We start from the raw sequence: 18,463 nt of genomic DNA on the forward strand, positions 1-18,463 counted from the left end.
CCCAAATCAGGCATTTTTTGGGGAGAGTTGGGAGAGCATGAATACATCCTGTGATGTACTTTACATGAAACCATGATGACTGATGCATACGCTGCTGTTCAGGACAACGAAATCCCATTGAGACTTGTGACCTTGCAACCAAGCAGTACATATAGACCTTATTTTGGTGATCCACAGGGATGTGACTTCAGTGACTTAAGAGCATTATCCAGATATAGTTTTCTGAATACACTGCTTTTTGGAAAATTGGTGGCATCAGATAAAATTACTTGGGGAACCTGAGGAAGGAGATAGCAGCTCCAGTTTGCTCCCAAACTGATCTCAAAAGCTGAGAAGAGGGAGGAAGGACAAATTTTGCTGCCTGAGATAAGTATACACTAGTTCTTCTGTTTCCACACAAATGGCCAGGCACGCTAATCTGCGGCAGCAATAACAGATGTGAAAGGACTCTATCCTTTTCTTGGGTATAACACTGAGAAACTTTGGTGCTTTTCAAAACACCGAGAAATCCCTCAGAGCAGCACATAATTATACTGACAGAGAGGCTGAAAGTGTATTTCCCATTGTGAAGGGAACATTTTGGCCACTCAGAGGTTAGCCAAAATCAAACTACAACAGGGTTGCTCCATAATATTACAGCCTGTCTGGAAAGTACAGAAATACTTGCTGGGAGAAATTATACCTATGAGAGCAATGCTCAGTGAAATGTCACATCACCTAATGATATGACAGACAAAACTAGCAATTATGCTCTGTTACTTATAGCAAGAATCAGCTATGTGTGTAAGAATGTGTACTCTTTGAATATATGAAATATATGTTATTTGCCTTTATCAGCAATTTGAATAATAGCACAGTTAAAAATGTGTCTTATTGGAAATGAATATATTTACCTCACTGACAATTACAGTTTCACTCTGGATTTAATCTACACCATCAATCCTTTCTTCCTCCCTTTTGTTCATTTACTTACATTTCAATTTCTGCGCTGCTGAAATCTGCAAGGGCAACATCACCCAAACAGTTCAAGCACCCACAAATATGTACAAACACAACTAACCACTGGAAACATCTTTACCATACAGAAGACATGAAACCAGAGGGATGTATTGGTTCTGCTCTGCTAGAGGGGAAATTCTGAAAGGTATCATAGCTTGAGACTTTCTTAACTTGCTGTCCAATAGCTTGAACAGCTATATATTCTCATAACATGATTTTCACTGAGGTTTGGCCCCAGGAAGAGAGGTTTTGGTACCAAGTATGTAGGAAAAACCCTTAACTGTGAATTAATATGACTGCAAGCATAAATGCCAACTGTTTTCTCTGTAAACTGGGTGGGATATAGGATTACCTCTTTCAGCCCTGTTGCTTTACCATATACATCATCAGAGGAAATCCAGCAGTTGCAATCAATGGTTGAACACCCTAAAGGCACCATGTTTTTACAGGCTCTGTATGTATTGGACAATGTCAGTAAATTTAGAAGCAGGAGTGTCTAAATGTGCATGTAAACACCACTGGGACTGGCCAGCCTATGGGTGATTACAGGGGGCTGCTGTGACAAAGAGAAATAAGGGACTTATTAGGACTTCTGGGCATTGAAAGAAGTCACACCTTGGGACTGGCTCTTTCAAACTAAGTCTGCTTAGTTTACTGGGTAAAATGCTTTTCCTCTTCCAGCTTATTTACCTAATGCAGCACATCTCTTTCTGGAAATACTAACCATTTTTTTCCCATGCACTTTACAAGTCTAAGGATGTTCAAATCAAGGGCAGTTCATACACAGAGAAATAAGAGTTGAAACACTGTTCGCTGCCCGTTTCAAGTTATGACTGGCCAAACTAGGAACATCATGTGCAACAATCCACTTTAACAGGAGACAGAGGTCAAGAGGGGGAAAGCCAAACACCTGTATTTCTGTCCTGCCATCAAAAAAAAAAAAAAAAAACACAAAGAAGAGCTCAGCAGCCTCCAGGGATCTGAGAAATTTATCTCTCCCATTACAGTTAATGGGGATAAACCTTTCATGTATTGGCAAGTGTTTTTTTTTTTTTTTTTTTTTTTTTTTTTAACACATTTCTTTCAGGTGGAGGGTGTGCCCTGAACCCAGTAATTCCCACTTTTAACAGAACCCTTTAGGCTATATTGTAAAACAAATATTTAGCAGTTACTGAGACTCACAGCCTTGTTAATCTAGTTGTAAAGAGTCAAGAAAAGTCTGTTAAGCTTTTTGTGCTGCTCTGACTTCAGGGATAAACTTTCAAGGGACGTGGACATATGCACATGAAAACCTGCTGAAACATGACAGCTGAATTAAGGATGCAGAAGACACCCCTTGGTAACACACTCCTGGAGTTGCCCTCATTCCTCTTGCCTCCAACCTGACAGAATGCAATCCTGAACTTTGCAGTTCACTCACAAAAGAAAGGCCTTGCAGTAATTTTTTTATGTTATTCTGTTTTGACATCCAATTCATTCTCATTCTGTACTCGACTGTGCATACATTATCTTGTGCACCAAATTAGTTGAAAAAGGGGGAATTATTATTACCTATCTACCTGATGCAGTTACATTGCAGTCTTAATGATGGATAAGGACATTCATTAAAGAATATAACTTTTAAAAGATGTTTTCCATTAAGATTTTTTTTCCATAAGACTGTTCTTACTATTCTGTGAGACTCATGTATTTTTTAGTGCTGTACACTGATTGTTCTTTGAGCATGAGAAAATTTTGAGAATACAAATCCAGAAAACTAGGCTGCAATACCACACATCAAAATCACAGTGGGTCTAGGTAGCTGTTACATCATGCCTAAGTGGAAAGTACTCTTACAGGATAAATAGATGTTTTCTCTTGATTTCCTTATGAAATTTCAATCATGACCCTTGAACTCTGACAGGCTTGGTGCTGTGACCACTGCCTTGGGGAGCCTGTCCCAGTGCCTGACCACCTCTGTGTGCAGAATCTTTCCCTAACCCCCAGCCTGACCCTCCCCTGTCCCAGCTCCATGCCGTTCCCTCAGGTCCTGTCGCTGTCCCCAGAGAGCAGAGCTCAGCGCCTGCCCCTCCGCTCCCCTCATGAGGGAGCTGCAGGCCGCCATGAGGCCTCCCCTCAGCCTGCTCTGCTCTGGGCTGAACAAACCAAGGGACCTTGGCTGCTCTTCAAACATCTTCCCCTACAGACCCTTCACCATTTTTGTAGCCCTCCTTTGGACACTCTTTAACAGTTTTATGTCCTTCTTAGACTGTGGTACCCAAAACTGCACACAGTACTTGAGGTGAGGCTGCACCAGCAGGGAGCACTTCCCTTGGCCTGTTAGCAATGCTAGCACACTTCAGAAGAACCTCACATTTACATTAGTTTGCCCAAACATTTTTATGCTTTTCAGGAGCATGTCAGTCACCTGCACCTTTTGCGTCTATCAAGCACAGAAAGCTGGGTTTATTTCCAACAAAATTCAGTAGACCAGTTGTCAAAAAAAGAGGAGAATCAAAGTACTTTGATTCTCTTCCATTTCTCAGGAAAAGGACAGGAAGAGAGGGGGAGTGAGGGGTGGGAAATGAATCCACACTCTCTAACTCTTTTTCAGGCAGATTTAGTAAAATCAGAGAAACAGTACTGTCTCACTCAAAGGTCTTACAGGACAGATAAGAACAGCAAAGCTACATTCTTTGCACTGTGTGTGCTTGATGTGAGGGGTATCATTGTCAAAATATAGACCTTAGGTGTCAGGCACTTTGAAGCAGCTGGCTAATAAAATGAATATAACCCAGTTGTCTGATTCAGGCTAGAATTGTTATATCCTCCTCCCCAGATAGGATCAGAGGATAGAGGTGAATTGTCAGATTAGCAGTTCAGCAGATGTACTAAGGAGATCATGCACATTTTTTTTCTATGCCCATAAAGGACTTCAAGACCTGCAACTAAAGCAGACTAACAGAGAACTTCTTTTAAATGCTTGAAAGATGTTCTGTCTCCGCAGCTTATGCTCTCCTTAGCGTGTTGTCAGTACTGGGCAGCTCCACAAGGTGTAAGCAGCCCTCAGATTAGCTTTCCATGTCTAAAATCTTTATCTGTAAGTGTGCATTATTACAATTACATTGAAAATGCACTGTCCATATTGGAGCTCCTGGGAATGGACTACAGGAGGAAGATGTTCATAGATAGCAAGGTGAGCTTCTGATAAATTTGGCAAGAAGATCACTACAATACCATCACTTTTATTTTACTTTATTTTTTTATTATTTTTTTTAAGGGTACAACACTGCCTCCACTCCCTGCCCTCAGAAATGTCTCATTTAATTTTTCTAAATAAAATATTAGGAAGACACTCAATCACATTCTTGCATCACCTTAGGAGCTCTTTTCTTTCTAATGCCAACTAGGGTCTGGTAGTGCCTTTTCCAGACTGTCACCTGCTCCCCCAGAGTTCATCCTCCTGTTGAGCAGTGATTCCCAATTGGGCACACTTTCTGAGACACACCAGTTACAGCTGTGAGCATACTGATTTGTCCACAACTTCTGGAAAGTTGTCTGAAAATGCACTGTGGTGCTCAAATCTGCTTGGAGGAGACTAGCTGGATATGGCTAGGCCTTACCTAAGGTTCTCGGTATCTGCAAACAGAAAGTCTGGTTTTGTGGTGAGCCCTCAAAAAGCAACAGATGTTGTCTTAATACATTGGTTTTATCCAGGTCAGAAGAAGCCTTGGGCCATCAAAAGCCTTGATGACAAGGCTTCTTCACCCCACCTGGTTATTCAGCCATACTTGTGTCAAACATTAGCAAAACACTCTGTAACTGTTCAGTCTAAGCAGGGGTGATTGGAAAAAAAATATTTTGGCCAAAAAGTACAGCAAATGCATTTAAATGAAAGATTAAATTTGCAGGAACCATCTTAAGAAATTAAACCCGTACTATCTTTCCTGTGTTTCCTGTAGCACAAATGGTGACTCTGTGAAGAACGTTCCTTGCTTACTGCCAACTGTACTAACCCATATATACTTTTATTTCTTCAACAGGAACAGCAATTCATGCCAAAAGAATATCATACCTCCTTCTTTCCTAGAAGTCTGTCCGAAATGTATGACCCTACTCCTGTTGGCCAAACTGTCACTAGGGTATTTGGCACCATATGACTATGTCATCTTCAGTGAAACCTCATGTACAATGTGTAGGTGGCTCCTGCATCACATTTCTAACATCATCCAGTGATGGCTCTGTCCTCACAGATTTCAAAATCTCTTCACTTCCGGTAGACTGTGTTATGAGGCATGAATGAATTCCTCTGTGAAATGGTTCCAAACATCTTTAGTTCATTAGTAGTCCATTCCAGCTACATTACAGCTAACTAAAGCACTGCAGCCTTCTAAGAACTCCAGCAAATGGTTGTATTTGCATATATGTGTCAGGACAGGAGCTTGGTGTGTGTGCACACCATCTTCACCTAAATCTCGGTTGAGGATCATACAGCCAAAAGGAACTTGAATCATACTGCAGAACAGCAACTGTTTTATATCAGCCCCTCTTGCAGCATGCTACTCGAGATGGCTCTGAAGTCAAGCAGATCAGAACTTGGAATTTAATCTTGCACTGTAATCTGTCACGTTAGTTACAAGATATTAGTGCAGAAGACTTATGAAGTAAGTCCCTTATGAATGAAATTTTCAGGAGATATAAACTGGCATAACATCATATCCTGAAACTCCAGCTGTATAAAACAGCAGAGGGGCCAGCCAAGCAGACATTTAGTGTTTTTCAGCTGTTCAGCACAGATCTGCTAATAATGCTGGAAAAGGACCCAAATCTGCTTCTGGCTATGTCTGACTTTCAGTCTTCACCACAATGAAGAAAGCTCTACCTATGCTAATAAATCCAACAGGCCTGAGCTCCACATGCAAAGCTCACAGATCACAGAATCATAGAATCACAGAATGGCTTCAGTTGGAATGGACCTTAAAGCCCATCTAATTCCAACCCCCCTCCTATGGGCAGGGACACCTCCCACCAGCCCAGGTTGCCCAAAGCCCCATCCAGCCTGGCCTTGAGCACCTCCAGGGATGGGACATCCATGGCTTCTCTGGGCAGCCTGTGCCAGTGCCTCACCCACCTCTGAGGAAAGAATTTCTTCTGACATTTGTATGAGACTAGTTAGCGTGACCTGAAATTGTGCAGGTAAACTTGCTTAGTGTTAAACAAACACACACTCACACCACTGTTTTGACTCTGTTTGGTTTGCTCACATACTTGTATAACCATACACTTCTGCTCCTATATAGAGCAAATACAGAGGTGAAGAGATGTGGCCAGTGTCTTACAAGCCAGGGCCGGAGTCAAAAATGAATCTGTGGTATCACGACCCAGGCCATGGCCTCATTGTTGGTCTGTGCTGCTAGAAAGTGTTTTTTTGGGGGGTGTGTGCTAGAAGAATCACTGCAGATCTGAGCTGTAGCTTCAGAGGAAGAGAAGGAGCAGGAGATGATTACTGCTCTTGGCATTTTAACTTCTAAATCTGCTTAGGGAAATACTTGTTTTTGCAGCAAAATTTAGGTAAAATGGTAATCAATGCATGGAACTGTGCTTTGGCAACAACTGTACTAATGGTGAATCAGTAGCATCTGCTAATCCATTCTCTCTCCAACATCTGTAGGTTATCCATGTATATCCACCAAGCCCTAGGCTTTGATTCATCCCAGGTATTCCGTCATTGAATAACAGCCTTTAATTAAAAAAATATATCTAACCACCTAAGACGCCTGGTGACTAATAAAGACCCTTAGGAGAAGTCTAACTAGCTAGACACAACAGAGTCTAGGGAAACATTCAAACACAGTATGTATCAAATGACATCTCTAATCAAATGATCATTAGCAGGAGCATTTCGTATCCTGTCGCAGACCCTGACTGATCACTGTCCTTTACTCAGCTAATACGCTCTATTAATCTTACTCAAGAAACAATGTTTCACAGCAGGCTTTAAAATCAGGACAATTCAGAACTTGTCAACTCATAAGTAAAGCACAGCAGAGTTATTTGCTAAGCCATTAGCTGATATTTTCTAAGCGCTGGAAAAGTACAAGAAAGCAAATAAATGCCCTTTTCCACTGTGGCATTAACATAACACTGCAGGCATATATTCTCTGGAAGACGATTCCTAAAAGCCAAGGTTACAGTTCCATTCAGTGTCATGCAATTCAACTGGAAGCCTATAGAAACCCACCTACCGAAATATATTTCCTCTCTGTATTGTCCTCTGCCAATAACCCTTAACATGCCCACAAGTAGGGCTCTCATGCCCACTTTTTAACACCACTGGTGCTGACTCAGGTGCCAAGCACTACAGGCAACCCTTGTGACCTCCTCTATGGATTAAGCTACAATCAAGTCTCTGTGACAACCTAAAAAAGTAGCCCATCAAACACCAATACTGGGATTGAAGTGATGGTCTCCACAAAGGTTAAGCATGCATCTCACTCCCACACTTATCTGTTGCTTAATGAGATGTTCTTCCTACAAATGGGCTGAAGCAAGGAAAGGCAGGCTCAGAGCATTCATAAGAAATAATCAGGCCTACTATGAAATTTCCCTTTTATCAGCACTTGAATATTTCAACATATAGGTATGAGTCAAAGAAAGTATTTTTTAAAAAACAAGAAGAGGAAACAAAACAAAACAAAACAAAAAATATACTATCTAACCTCCTTGTGGAGAATGGTACACCAGAATTTTGTGGGATCTTCTGTTTGAGTACAGACCAAACAAAAAAAGAATGGCTTCAATTTATATTAAGTATTGAAGGTGTCTTTGGATTTATTTGACTTCCAAGACAGCACAATTTATCTGAAATTTCAACTTGCCCATCTTATCAGAGGCTCTACACACTCAGAGTCATATCTTAACAGTGGTAAAAATATTTCAAGTTTCATTCACAGGAAAACTCCACTCCATTTTTACGTTTTTAGTAATTAATGCATTTCTAAGAATCTTCCAACCCATTTTCCACCTAAAATTAAATGATTTTGTAGGTCAGTTCACAAGGCATGGCAAGTTCATAGATAGCTTCTATGAGACTTCTATAGGAGGCTTTGCTGGATTTTATGCTCTTCTACTATTTACAAGGTGCATGGGGATATTTGTCTGTGCTCAAAGTCTATTTCCAGAAGATATCTTCTTGGATCTTTCCTATCACTCATTGCTCCTCCTACAGATGTTTTGCTATGTTTTTAAAAGACTAACCATGTGGCCAAGTATGACTCAGGAGCATCCCTTTAAAAGGGGCACATCAGTGAGAAATAAAGCTTCCATTATTTTAACCTCTGATAAACATACATATATGTATACATAGGGGTTCCAAAGTGTCTGTGTGGGAAAGAGGATCAAGAATCCTCTTGGCACCAAGAAGCAGACGTAAAGAGAGGAGAAGAAATTACAAGAAATTTTCCCAGGGTCCTACTGGGCACTGCACACAAATTTGTTGAATTTCATACCAAGAGGTACTGAAAGTTGCTGGACTATAAAGAAGAAACAAGAGAAAGGATCCAGGCTTTAAGGATCCTTAAATAAGTAAAAATCTGAATGTAAGGTGAGTCAAAGTATGAATGCTTATTGAGCACAGCTGTCCTCAGCACACTGAGTCATACATTAAATAAAAAGAGCAACTCACCCTTTGACCTGGTAAACCTGGGACTCCAGGCTTGCCTTCTGGACCAGCCTCTCCCTTTAAAAGTGAAAATATTTTTAGAAAGTTAACCAAGTTAAAAACAAACGAAAAACCAAAAAACTAATGAATTACGTCACCATTTTCTGGGCTACTGCTACTGAATGACTACCTAGACAGTTCTTAACTGATAATTATATTGTCCTGTGAGCAGAAGAGAATAAGAAAACAGGATAGAGAAAAAGTGACAATGCCCTGATTAAATTCAGACCACACAATTACATAGTTAAAGGCAGATATGCCTAAGTAATGCATTTTCACAATGCCATCAATTTTACAAAACCCAATCAACAGTGAAACACAACAAAAAATTCAGAAATGAGGAAATACAGAGTGTGTGCAAATGAGACAGCAGTGATAGTCTGAAGTGAGATTTCCTGCAGAGCTGGGTTATAAAATGTACCTGGAAGAAGACGCAATCAAGTGAAAAGTAAGAATACTGGAGTGCTTAAATTGTTGCAAATATTGTGTTGTATTCCCTGCTGAAACACAAACACACATCTCTTATTTTTCATATGCAGGAGATTTTTGCTGGGACATTGTGGCATAAAGCAATGATTCTTTGCCCATCATTCTATGATGGCTTAGAGGCTACCGTTGAGGCTTCTCTTTGAGATGTGCTGAATACTCATACAGCTCCTCAGGACATTAGAAATGGAAAAAGAATCAGCTTTTGCAGGACAACAGCCTTGAGGTAATGTATACCTCTGTGTCATGACCACCCGTATCCTGGGTGCCACCTCCATACATCCAGAGTGGCCACCAACAGCAGGAGAGTTTCTCTCACCAGTGAAGAAACAGAAGGCTGGGCACACTGATTAAGCTCTTAGTACTCAAATAACATATAAGATTTTGCATGTGTACCTCAGCTCAGCTTGAGTTTCAGTTTCTGGGGCTTGTAAGCAGTGAGATAAACCACTTACTGGAGGTCCAGGAAGTCCAGGTTGGCCTTGTGGTCCTCGTGGGCCAGGCTCTCCCTACAGACATAAGAAAAAATAAAATAAAATACCCATAGGAAAAATTATATGGACACAGTACTCACGTTAGCCATCTGCACAGGACCTACACCGCCCCTTTCCTTATAGGTCCCAAAAAAACCAGTGCAGAGACCAGCTGGTTTTCTCCTTCACCCTGGGGTTATTTGAATTATCAGCACTCATTAGGCTGCACACAGACTGATCCACCCACACTTAGCCAGCCTTTATCCGTAACTGGCTCTCTGTTCTTCAAAGGTAGTAACTCTGCCACAGACCCTGGGCTATCCTGGATATTCCAGGAAAACACTGTGGGCTGGGGTTCAGCGGTGGAGAAAAGCAATTCTTGAGAAAGCAGCTTCCGCAGCATTTTCCCCAGAGCCAGCACAGCTGTGAAGGGCTTTAAAGTATTGTATGTATGTCGCATATAATTACATGAAATAGGAGTAAAATACAACTTATAATACAAAGTAAAAATTTAAATATACATAGGAAAATTGACTGAAGAAATTGGTGTCTTTTCCCTGTTTGAGTGCCCATGTTCAGAGACAAACTCAGCATAAAACTTGGACACAGTTTCACTTTTATATTAACACTTTCCAGGATGTAAAGAATTACTTAGCTGACCCCTTCCAATTTACACTTGTCACTCATGTTAGACTCATTGCACTTTATAAAGATGTTACCCTTTCCCCTCTTCTGTTTATTTTCCCTGCTGTAAGTATGTTAACTTGTTTCTTGACGTCCTGACATTGCTTTTATCCTCCTTAATTTTGAAATATCATTCTAAAGCAAAATCTAATCTAGCAGAAATTTAAAATACATAAAAGCATCCTTGCAGCAGAAGCACAGATATTGAATCTCTCTTACTTGCTCGCCTTTTAAGCCTTCAGTGTGTACCTGCAATAAAAATGCAAAGTTATACAGGAAAACAAAACAAAAAAAAACAAAACAAAAAAAAACAAAAAAAAACAAAAAAAAAAAAAACATGGGAGGCTCTGGGGTGTGACTGTCCCACACAGTTTATTTTTCTCTCCTTTCCATTCCCTTAAGATACACTCTAACTGCGACAACTCCTCAAATCCCATTGCAGGCTGGGGGATATTTTCTATTTAAGAAGCTCAGACTGTCAGTGTTTGTTCACTCAGTTCCCTGTGAAGGGATTTGTGAGGCTGTATAAACAGTAGGAACATAATTCATTATCTTGTCAGTATAAATAAGTTCGTAATTCTCCTCGATGCAACCATCAGGGCCGTAACTGACAACTGTCAGTCTTCTCAGGCCTCTGCACCCGCCTCCTGAAACTTCAGTGGGCACTGGGACAAGACAGTGCTCATTTTCAGGTTTCATGTACATCTTTCAAAATCTCTTGGCAACTACCATCACATCAGTAATTTCCCATTTAAGCAGAACAGTAAGAGGCTCCTACCCACACAGTTTTTCTCTTTTTTTTTCTCCTTTTTTTTTTTTTTTTTTTTTTCCAGAAGTCTTTCTCCCTCCCTCCTTTGGTTTCCACCACTTTCTAGTCAAGGAGATTACCTGTAGACATTCTTGTGTCCCTTGAAGGCAGGGGCAGAGATGGGACAAGTTGGGACAAGATGGGACAAGAGATGGGAGATATTGAAAGACATGTAAAGCTAGCGTCATGCGAAAGATCAGCCCCCTCTCTCCTATCTTCTTGGTTTGTCTTTTACCACTTTTGTTGGCATTGGCTCAACAGCTGTCCTGGAACCCACAAAGTCATGTCACAGCATTTCTCTGATTTACCTGAGGTAACGTTTCATTGTCTCATGAAGTCCTAATCTTCGCATTTCAATATCTCCCAAAATTGTGGCAGCACATTTCCTAACTGGAATTTGTCATGGTCCTTCTTCAGAAATTTTTACTGGCTTTAACTTCACTTTTTTTTTTTTTTTTTTTTTTTATCTATTTAAGAACATTTAACAAAGTTCTCGAGTCCCCAGCTTCCATATTCTATTTCCACACAATAAAGCTTATAACGTTTGAAAAAAAAAAACTTACTGAAGAGCCTGGCAATCCTGGTAGCCCTGGTTCACCCTGCAGGGAAATACAACAGAAATTTAAAACACAGCATAACACACTACATAACACAGAACAAAAGCAAACTTCCCAATATGTTTTCCAACTGCTCTCGTACGTTCTTATTTTCTATACCAACCCAGAGTTGATAGATATGAATATGCAATCCCCATTAACTCTTGTTCTTTCTACCCTACAAGTGAATATATGCAGGAACTGCTTGTCTTCTGTGACACCGTGATGTTACACACTGATTCCAATGATATTTACTGACTTAAAATGGTGCCATTTTCCCGAAGTCTTTCTTACAGAGCAGAATGATCCTGTGTTTGCAGGACACTATGATGCTACTCTACATGACCCACTCTACATGATTTACTGCCACCTAGGCTATCCATTTATTCCAGCAGTTTGTCTCCAGTGGTGTCCAGTATTTATTACGCTTTATGACTATGCCTCCAGAAGGTGTCTCTTTTACTTTAGGTACAAACCAATGCAAAATCATCATGTTTCCTTTCACACGTTTGTTGTTTCTTCATTATTCTTGTAGGTCTCCAAGTGACCCACCATACCTTTCATTCTCTTTCATTTTAATTACTATTTGTTATTCCAAAGTGTGCCCATACTGTGTCAGAAGGACCGAAGAGACACGTCACCTACACTGAAAGTTATGGAGCAAGGAGATAAAAATTTTCTGGAAGGGCTACATGCAGCTACTAGAGAGATGATGAAGTGTTATGAAGTCAAGATTGTTGATTGTTCTCTACTTCAATACTGGAGCACAAAGATATTGCTCTCTCTTATCATCTCCATGGATATGCCCTACTTGTAGGTGCTTCTGAGATCTTACCCATATATTTTCAATCTGATTGGGAAAATAATAAGATTTGCTTCTGATCTGTGCACTCTTGGATAAGGTTCACTCCTTGGATGAGAAAAGGAGAAAGAAAATCCAGAACTGGGCACAACTTTCTATTCATGCTAAAGAACTAGATAGGAAATATCAAAACCACAATGTCAACCTGAGTAGGAAGGGAAAGATAAGACTGTCCTGGAAACTTGAATAAATTTGCAAAATAACAAGGCTGAAATTGCTGCTGAGAGCAATGAATAATTATCATGCAGGTAAGAGGAATAGTCTCATCTGACTGGCACTTTCTGAGTCAATTCTACATCTCCTGGGTCAGAAAACCAGCCTCTACACAAATATATTGACATTTCTACTCACCTTGTGTAACTGTGTCACTTGGGCCAAACTACTCTCTACTTCCTTCTACTTCCACAAAGAGGGTTAAGGTAAGAGTAGCGGAGCTACAACCAGACCTGTTTTACCTCTCACTTACACCCATTTCGGACTGAAGCAACATCAGGAAAGTTAAACATTCATACGTTCACATAAACATAAATAAGAGAAATATTAAGTCAACAGCCATGATATTTCCAGGGATTCTAGGAGGAAATAATTGATGTCTCTGAACCCCTCCTGTGCATCTCATCCCAACTCACCTTTTCTCCTTTGGTCCCACTGGCACCTGGAGGGCCTGGGCTGCCAGCAGGGCCCTGTAAAAAGGAAAAAACAGAGTTTTGCATACTTTGTATACCTTTTACCTTTGTTTTACTTATTCCAGGTCATCATTTGCAATTCCCTTTAAAGTACAGGACAAACAGAAAGTTGCAGGTTTGGGTATCAACAGTTATGTCCCATTGCACTGCAATAACAACTAATACAACACACAAGGCTGCTTTGGCTCTACCATGTAGACAGGAAGGGGAATAAGGATGGAGATGCCACAGCAGGCACGATAATAGCAATCCAATTTCAGCTGGTTCAGAAGGATTGCAGTTCAGGGAGTAAATCAGTGTCAAACACAAAATTTAGGATAAAATTCAGGCGTGAAGATTTGCCCACTGCTAGGAGTCTAGACATGAAAAAGGCAGAAAAACTTCAGAATAACCCGACTTCTGTAATAGGGTGTCACTTGGAGAAATTGTTCCTTAGGAGTAGTAAACAATCAGCATCCACCTTCACATCCCTCTGCAATTTCTCACTTCATCCACACTTGCTGCAAGTACAAACCAGTCCTGTAAACAACGCAACAGGCACGGTGAACATAGTTCATTGAGATGCCAGTGCCACATCTAACACTGGGAAACATTTCCATCTTATAAGGATAGTGATAAACACTAACCAGAGAAATATTTCACAGCATAGGATAAACCATGGCTGAGGAACAGAGCAGAGAGAAAGTGATGATTAACTATCAAATCTCCCACAGAGAAATAGAAAAAAAAAATAAAAGTGAAATAATCTCTATCACCTCACAGAAAGGAAGGTATAGTTTAACAAAGACTATGATTACTTATGACACCTTGCCATCTAAATACAAAAGATGTCTGATATGGAAACAAAATGACTTCCCAAATAAACCAAATCAAATAGAAATTCCGACTGCCAAAAGAGTGAATGTGATGCAGTTGGGCAGCTTCTCCACCTCTGCAAATGCAAAATCATGCCTCCAAACGATCCTTTCCATAGAGGGAAACAGCGAGGGTTAGGGGATAGGATGCAGACATAGGAGCCTGGAAGCTTCAGGCTCAAGGGTGGTAACTATTAGTTGCAATGACTTTTGGCAAATAACATCACTTGTCTCTGTTTCTTACTCCATCCTTTGCTATTTAGACCAGAAGATCCTTGGGAGTAAAGGATGATTCTCATTAGGGACATTACGATGAGTAATGAAAACAGTCTTGTGGGATCTACAGATAGTTTTAGATACAGACAAAGTGTTATCTGTCTAATCTGCAGAAGTGTACTGATTTTATAGAGTAACTTTCTGGCTTCATCTTGTCTTAAAAATGTAAATAGTTCCAAGCTATAGTTTTTCTATTGAAAATAAACCAAATCCAGTTCTCCTCCTTTCATGTTGTGGGTGGAAAAAAAACACACTTTATAAAAGTCAGGATCAAACAGCTAAATTTTTCGTTTGTGCTTCCTTATGTCTTTGATAAAAATTCAGACAAGCTTCTAACCTATCATGTTTAAAGGTTTGGCATTACTTTTAAGTGGATATTGCATTACTATTTAATTTTTTAAAAGAAAAAAAAAAGAAAAAATATGGAAAAAATAAAAGGGAGAATAAAAGAAAAAAAAAAAAAAGAAAAGAAAAAAGAAAGAAAACTGCTAACATACATGTAGAGCCTTAGAATAAGGATTCTGAAAACTGCTGATGCAATGGGGTCCTGCCATGACTCAGCAGCTGTCCAAGATAAGTCTCAAATTTAAAGAAACTCACTCACTCCAAAGAAAAGCCTCCAGCTGCTGAGTATTTGCCACGTACCTGTTTTCCCTCCACACCTGGCTTTCCTGGGAGTCCATCTAGGCCTCGTTCTCCCTGGAGAAGGATGAGAAAAAAACTCTGTAACACATCTGTGATGTTTGGGTTAGTGTTATACAAGAGATGTTCATGTTATTCTTTCCAAGCAGAAAGATGAAAGAAAAGTAATTCAAGCTAGTCCGGCAGAGAAAATGCCTGAAGTCCACATATGTGTACTCAGAAAAGTTGCTGGGAGCATCCTGAAACAAGAAGGTGAACCCAATGAAACTTTTATCCCTTCTAACTTTACTAACTGATGACACTTATCTAGCTAGAAAACTTAGCATCAGGTAACTGGGAGGTGAATTCTGAGAAGTGGTTGTGTGCCAGCTTTCTACTTGGGCATCCTTCCTCTGCCTTCTGACCCGGGTTCATATAAACTAGAAGAACATCAATCTGTAATAGGTCTTACAAAAATAATGAGCCAAAAATCCAGGAACCGGACATTTTTACCCACTTCAGAAAAACGTTTGATTTTTCACCTTTGCTTTCCTTAGCCTGGGGGATCAATTAATCCATTCTTATATGTCTTCAGAGATGGACAGTCCCCAAAGTCCACAGGCAACCTATTCCACCGCTTTACTCTTAACACCTGCAGATATGTTTTTCCCCTGTGTCTAAACCTGACTTTTTTCTCACTACTGTTTCAAACTAGTACGTCTTTCCTCACCCCTCCAGACACAGAAAACAGATTGCTCCCTTCATCTTTACAACAGCCTCTTATGTATCTGAAGTCTTACAAAACTCCCCCTTCAAACTTCAAACTCCAGACTAAACAACCTCAGTACTTTCAACTTTCCTTACTGGGTGTATTTTCCTGACCTCTTATCATTTTTATTGCTCTTATTTGGGCATTATTCAATTTTTCCACATCTTGACTGTAACTAGATGCCCGAAGCTGGACACAGCTGAGGCTAACTCTGAGAAGAAAGATTATTTCATGCTTTATAGACTGTTCTTTTGTTTAAATCCCAGGTTAATGTTTGCTTTACCCCAAACCACTTTTTGCAGGACAGCTCCTTAATCAGTTCCCAATGATGTCCCTGCTTGTGAGAGGGAGGGCTGGATTTAGGTGATCTTTAGGGTCCCTTCCAACCCAAACCATTTTGTGATTCCATGATCCCAATCTGCAGCAGTGCACAATTAGTTGTGTATGCAGCATCCCATTCTTGCTTCTCAATGTCATCTTCTGCTTTGGGGGGATTACATTTACATGTAAAAGACCATTTTGAATTCTGATCCTGACCTCCATTGTACTTCCACGTTCAAACTTAATAAGCATAATTCATATTTTATAAACCAGGTCCTTGACAGAAATGATGACTAGATCAATCCCGCCAAACTTACTTCTTTCCTTACAGATCATGGCCCTTGCCCATGTAGCCATCATAATTTAAAACTCATTGAGCAGGGACTTTCTCTCGCTGTGTTAAGTGCTTAAATCTCTGTAGAATGGAACACTGATTTTGTTTGGAGCCTGCATACACTGCTGAATTTAAATAATCAAATACATACACATGCTGCTAGTGTTAACATAAGTGTACACGAACAAATTCTACAAACACAAGGAGTGACAGCAAAATATTAGCTTTACTCTATTTTTATTTTTTTTTAATTTCAGACTTTTTAGTTCTGATTACTATCCCACAGTATCCCTGATAGATCTCAGTTGTTATATGCAAACAAACCTACACTTGCAGCATTGGATTTAATTAGCTCCTTTTGAAAACGCCTTAATTCAGCATCCAGCAATGGATTTGCAAATCATTTCATTTCTTTCCTCCCTTTAGAAAGTCAATTGGTCTTGTAACAGAAAAGTTATTTCAAAAAGATGCATCCAAGGAGTGAAATTAGAGAGACTTACACCCTACAAAAAGCAGCTGAAAAGCAGTGTCAGGCACCCAGATCTACTCACTGCTGGGGCAACAGTTTCCACATTCATAAAACATTTGCACTGTCTAACTCAGCTATGAGCATCCTGAATTTAAGACTTTCAGTGACAGTCTGGTGGGTTGCTGACAAAATGAGCACTATATTCTCAAGAGAATTTGTTAGCATCAATACAGTGCAGCAACAAGAACTTCACACACGCTCATTTAGCTGCCAAAAAAAAAAAAAAAAAGGGTCAATATTCTTACTGCTCCTAATGGGGGCTGGGAAAGGCAAATGTATTATTTATATAAATGCATGCACTAGAGCTGTTTGAAAATGTTCCAGAGAACTCTTCTTTCGGTTGTGTCTTCAGAAAAATCTGTTATTATAAATTTCTTTCTTAGGTGATTTTTTTCATTCTTTGAAAAAGGCCATTTAGAGACAGTATTTTTTTCTTCAAAGAAAGAAAAAGCTCAATAAAAGATTTATTCTCAAATTTTCACTTCAAGACTCCCTTTCCTTCCCCTGCTGAAGAAAATTTATACATCAGCCTACAATGATTTGGTGAAAATAGAATTGTACAGAAGTCTACAGCGAGCCCACCAGACACAAAAGGATGAGATGCTGCTCATAATAACCAGTGGTTCTCCTCAAGAGCAGATGTAACTGATAATACTGGATTTGGGACCCTCGCTACAAAACCTCAGTATTTTCATCAGAGGTTGCAAGATATAATAACATAAAGGCAAGATGGGATATTATTACGGGATATTAGGACTTTTGTCATACCGCGGTACAGATTGAACAGACCAGTAATCAGTACATGGGCTAACACTTTGATACAATAAACACTCTTCTCCTCAGGCAGAGAAGAAGCACGGGTTGTGTAGGTGTCAGTATTCAAATTACAAACTGAAAAGCAGACAAGGAAATATTTGGCCCGCCACACTAACACCCACTGTGTTCGCAGTAGTCCCAGCTGGTGGAAGGTAAAGCAGCAGCAGTAGATGCTCTGAGAACAGCTTCAAGTTGGGAAAAAAACAAAGCACAATTGTTGTAGCAGAGATCTGTCTGCCTCAGGAAGAAAACACAAGAAAAGAAAAGGAAAAAAAAAAAAAAAAGGAAATAAAAGGGAGCTCTAATTGTTCATATCCTTATAATGGAACAAAACCTATTTCATTCCTTTCGCACTTTAATCTTTAGCTTAGTCAGCCACCAGCCCACACACTGCTCCAGCTCTCTCTGCCATCATGGTGATGTCAGAAAGACAGATTTTCTTCCAGGAGCCAAATATTCCAGCAGACTGGACAACCTGACCTCTGGAAAAGCAGCTGAAGCACCGGCTAGACACAACACACCAGTCCTGCAAGGGGCTGAGGCAAAAGCATGATAAAGATAAAGCGAGATCCAGCTTGCAACGGTGAGAATCAGTAATATGAAACCTGGCCATGGCTACTTCTAACTAAACAACAAAATGAATGGTGGGA

The 18,463-nt window shown here is 40.0% G+C and overlaps 1 protein-coding gene across 3 annotated transcripts in view; it reads right to left on the bottom strand.

Annotated features, from left to right (window-relative positions):
* The window catches only part of COL22A1 (collagen type XXII alpha 1 chain), a 222,545-nt gene that overhangs the window by 71,947 nt on the left and 132,135 nt on the right, over positions 1 to 18,463 (bottom strand). For all 3 annotated transcript variants that reach the window (XM_068672709.1, XM_068672708.1, XM_068672711.1), the window contains 6 exons: positions 15,069 to 15,122; positions 13,237 to 13,290; positions 11,713 to 11,748; positions 10,561 to 10,590; positions 9,640 to 9,693; positions 8,663 to 8,716 (listed from right to left, as the gene is read on the bottom strand). In XM_068672709.1, the coding sequence (XP_068528810.1) occupies positions 8,663 to 8,716; positions 9,640 to 9,693; positions 10,561 to 10,590; positions 11,713 to 11,748; positions 13,237 to 13,290; positions 15,069 to 15,122 (282 nt within the window). The remainder of the gene's footprint in view (positions 1 to 8,662; positions 8,717 to 9,639; positions 9,694 to 10,560; positions 10,591 to 11,712; positions 11,749 to 13,236; positions 13,291 to 15,068; positions 15,123 to 18,463) is intronic.

The sequence above is a fragment of the Anas acuta genome, chromosome 2, assembly GCF_963932015.1.
Source record: "Anas acuta chromosome 2, bAnaAcu1.1, whole genome shotgun sequence".
Taxonomy (NCBI): domain Eukaryota; kingdom Metazoa; phylum Chordata; class Aves; order Anseriformes; family Anatidae; genus Anas; species Anas acuta.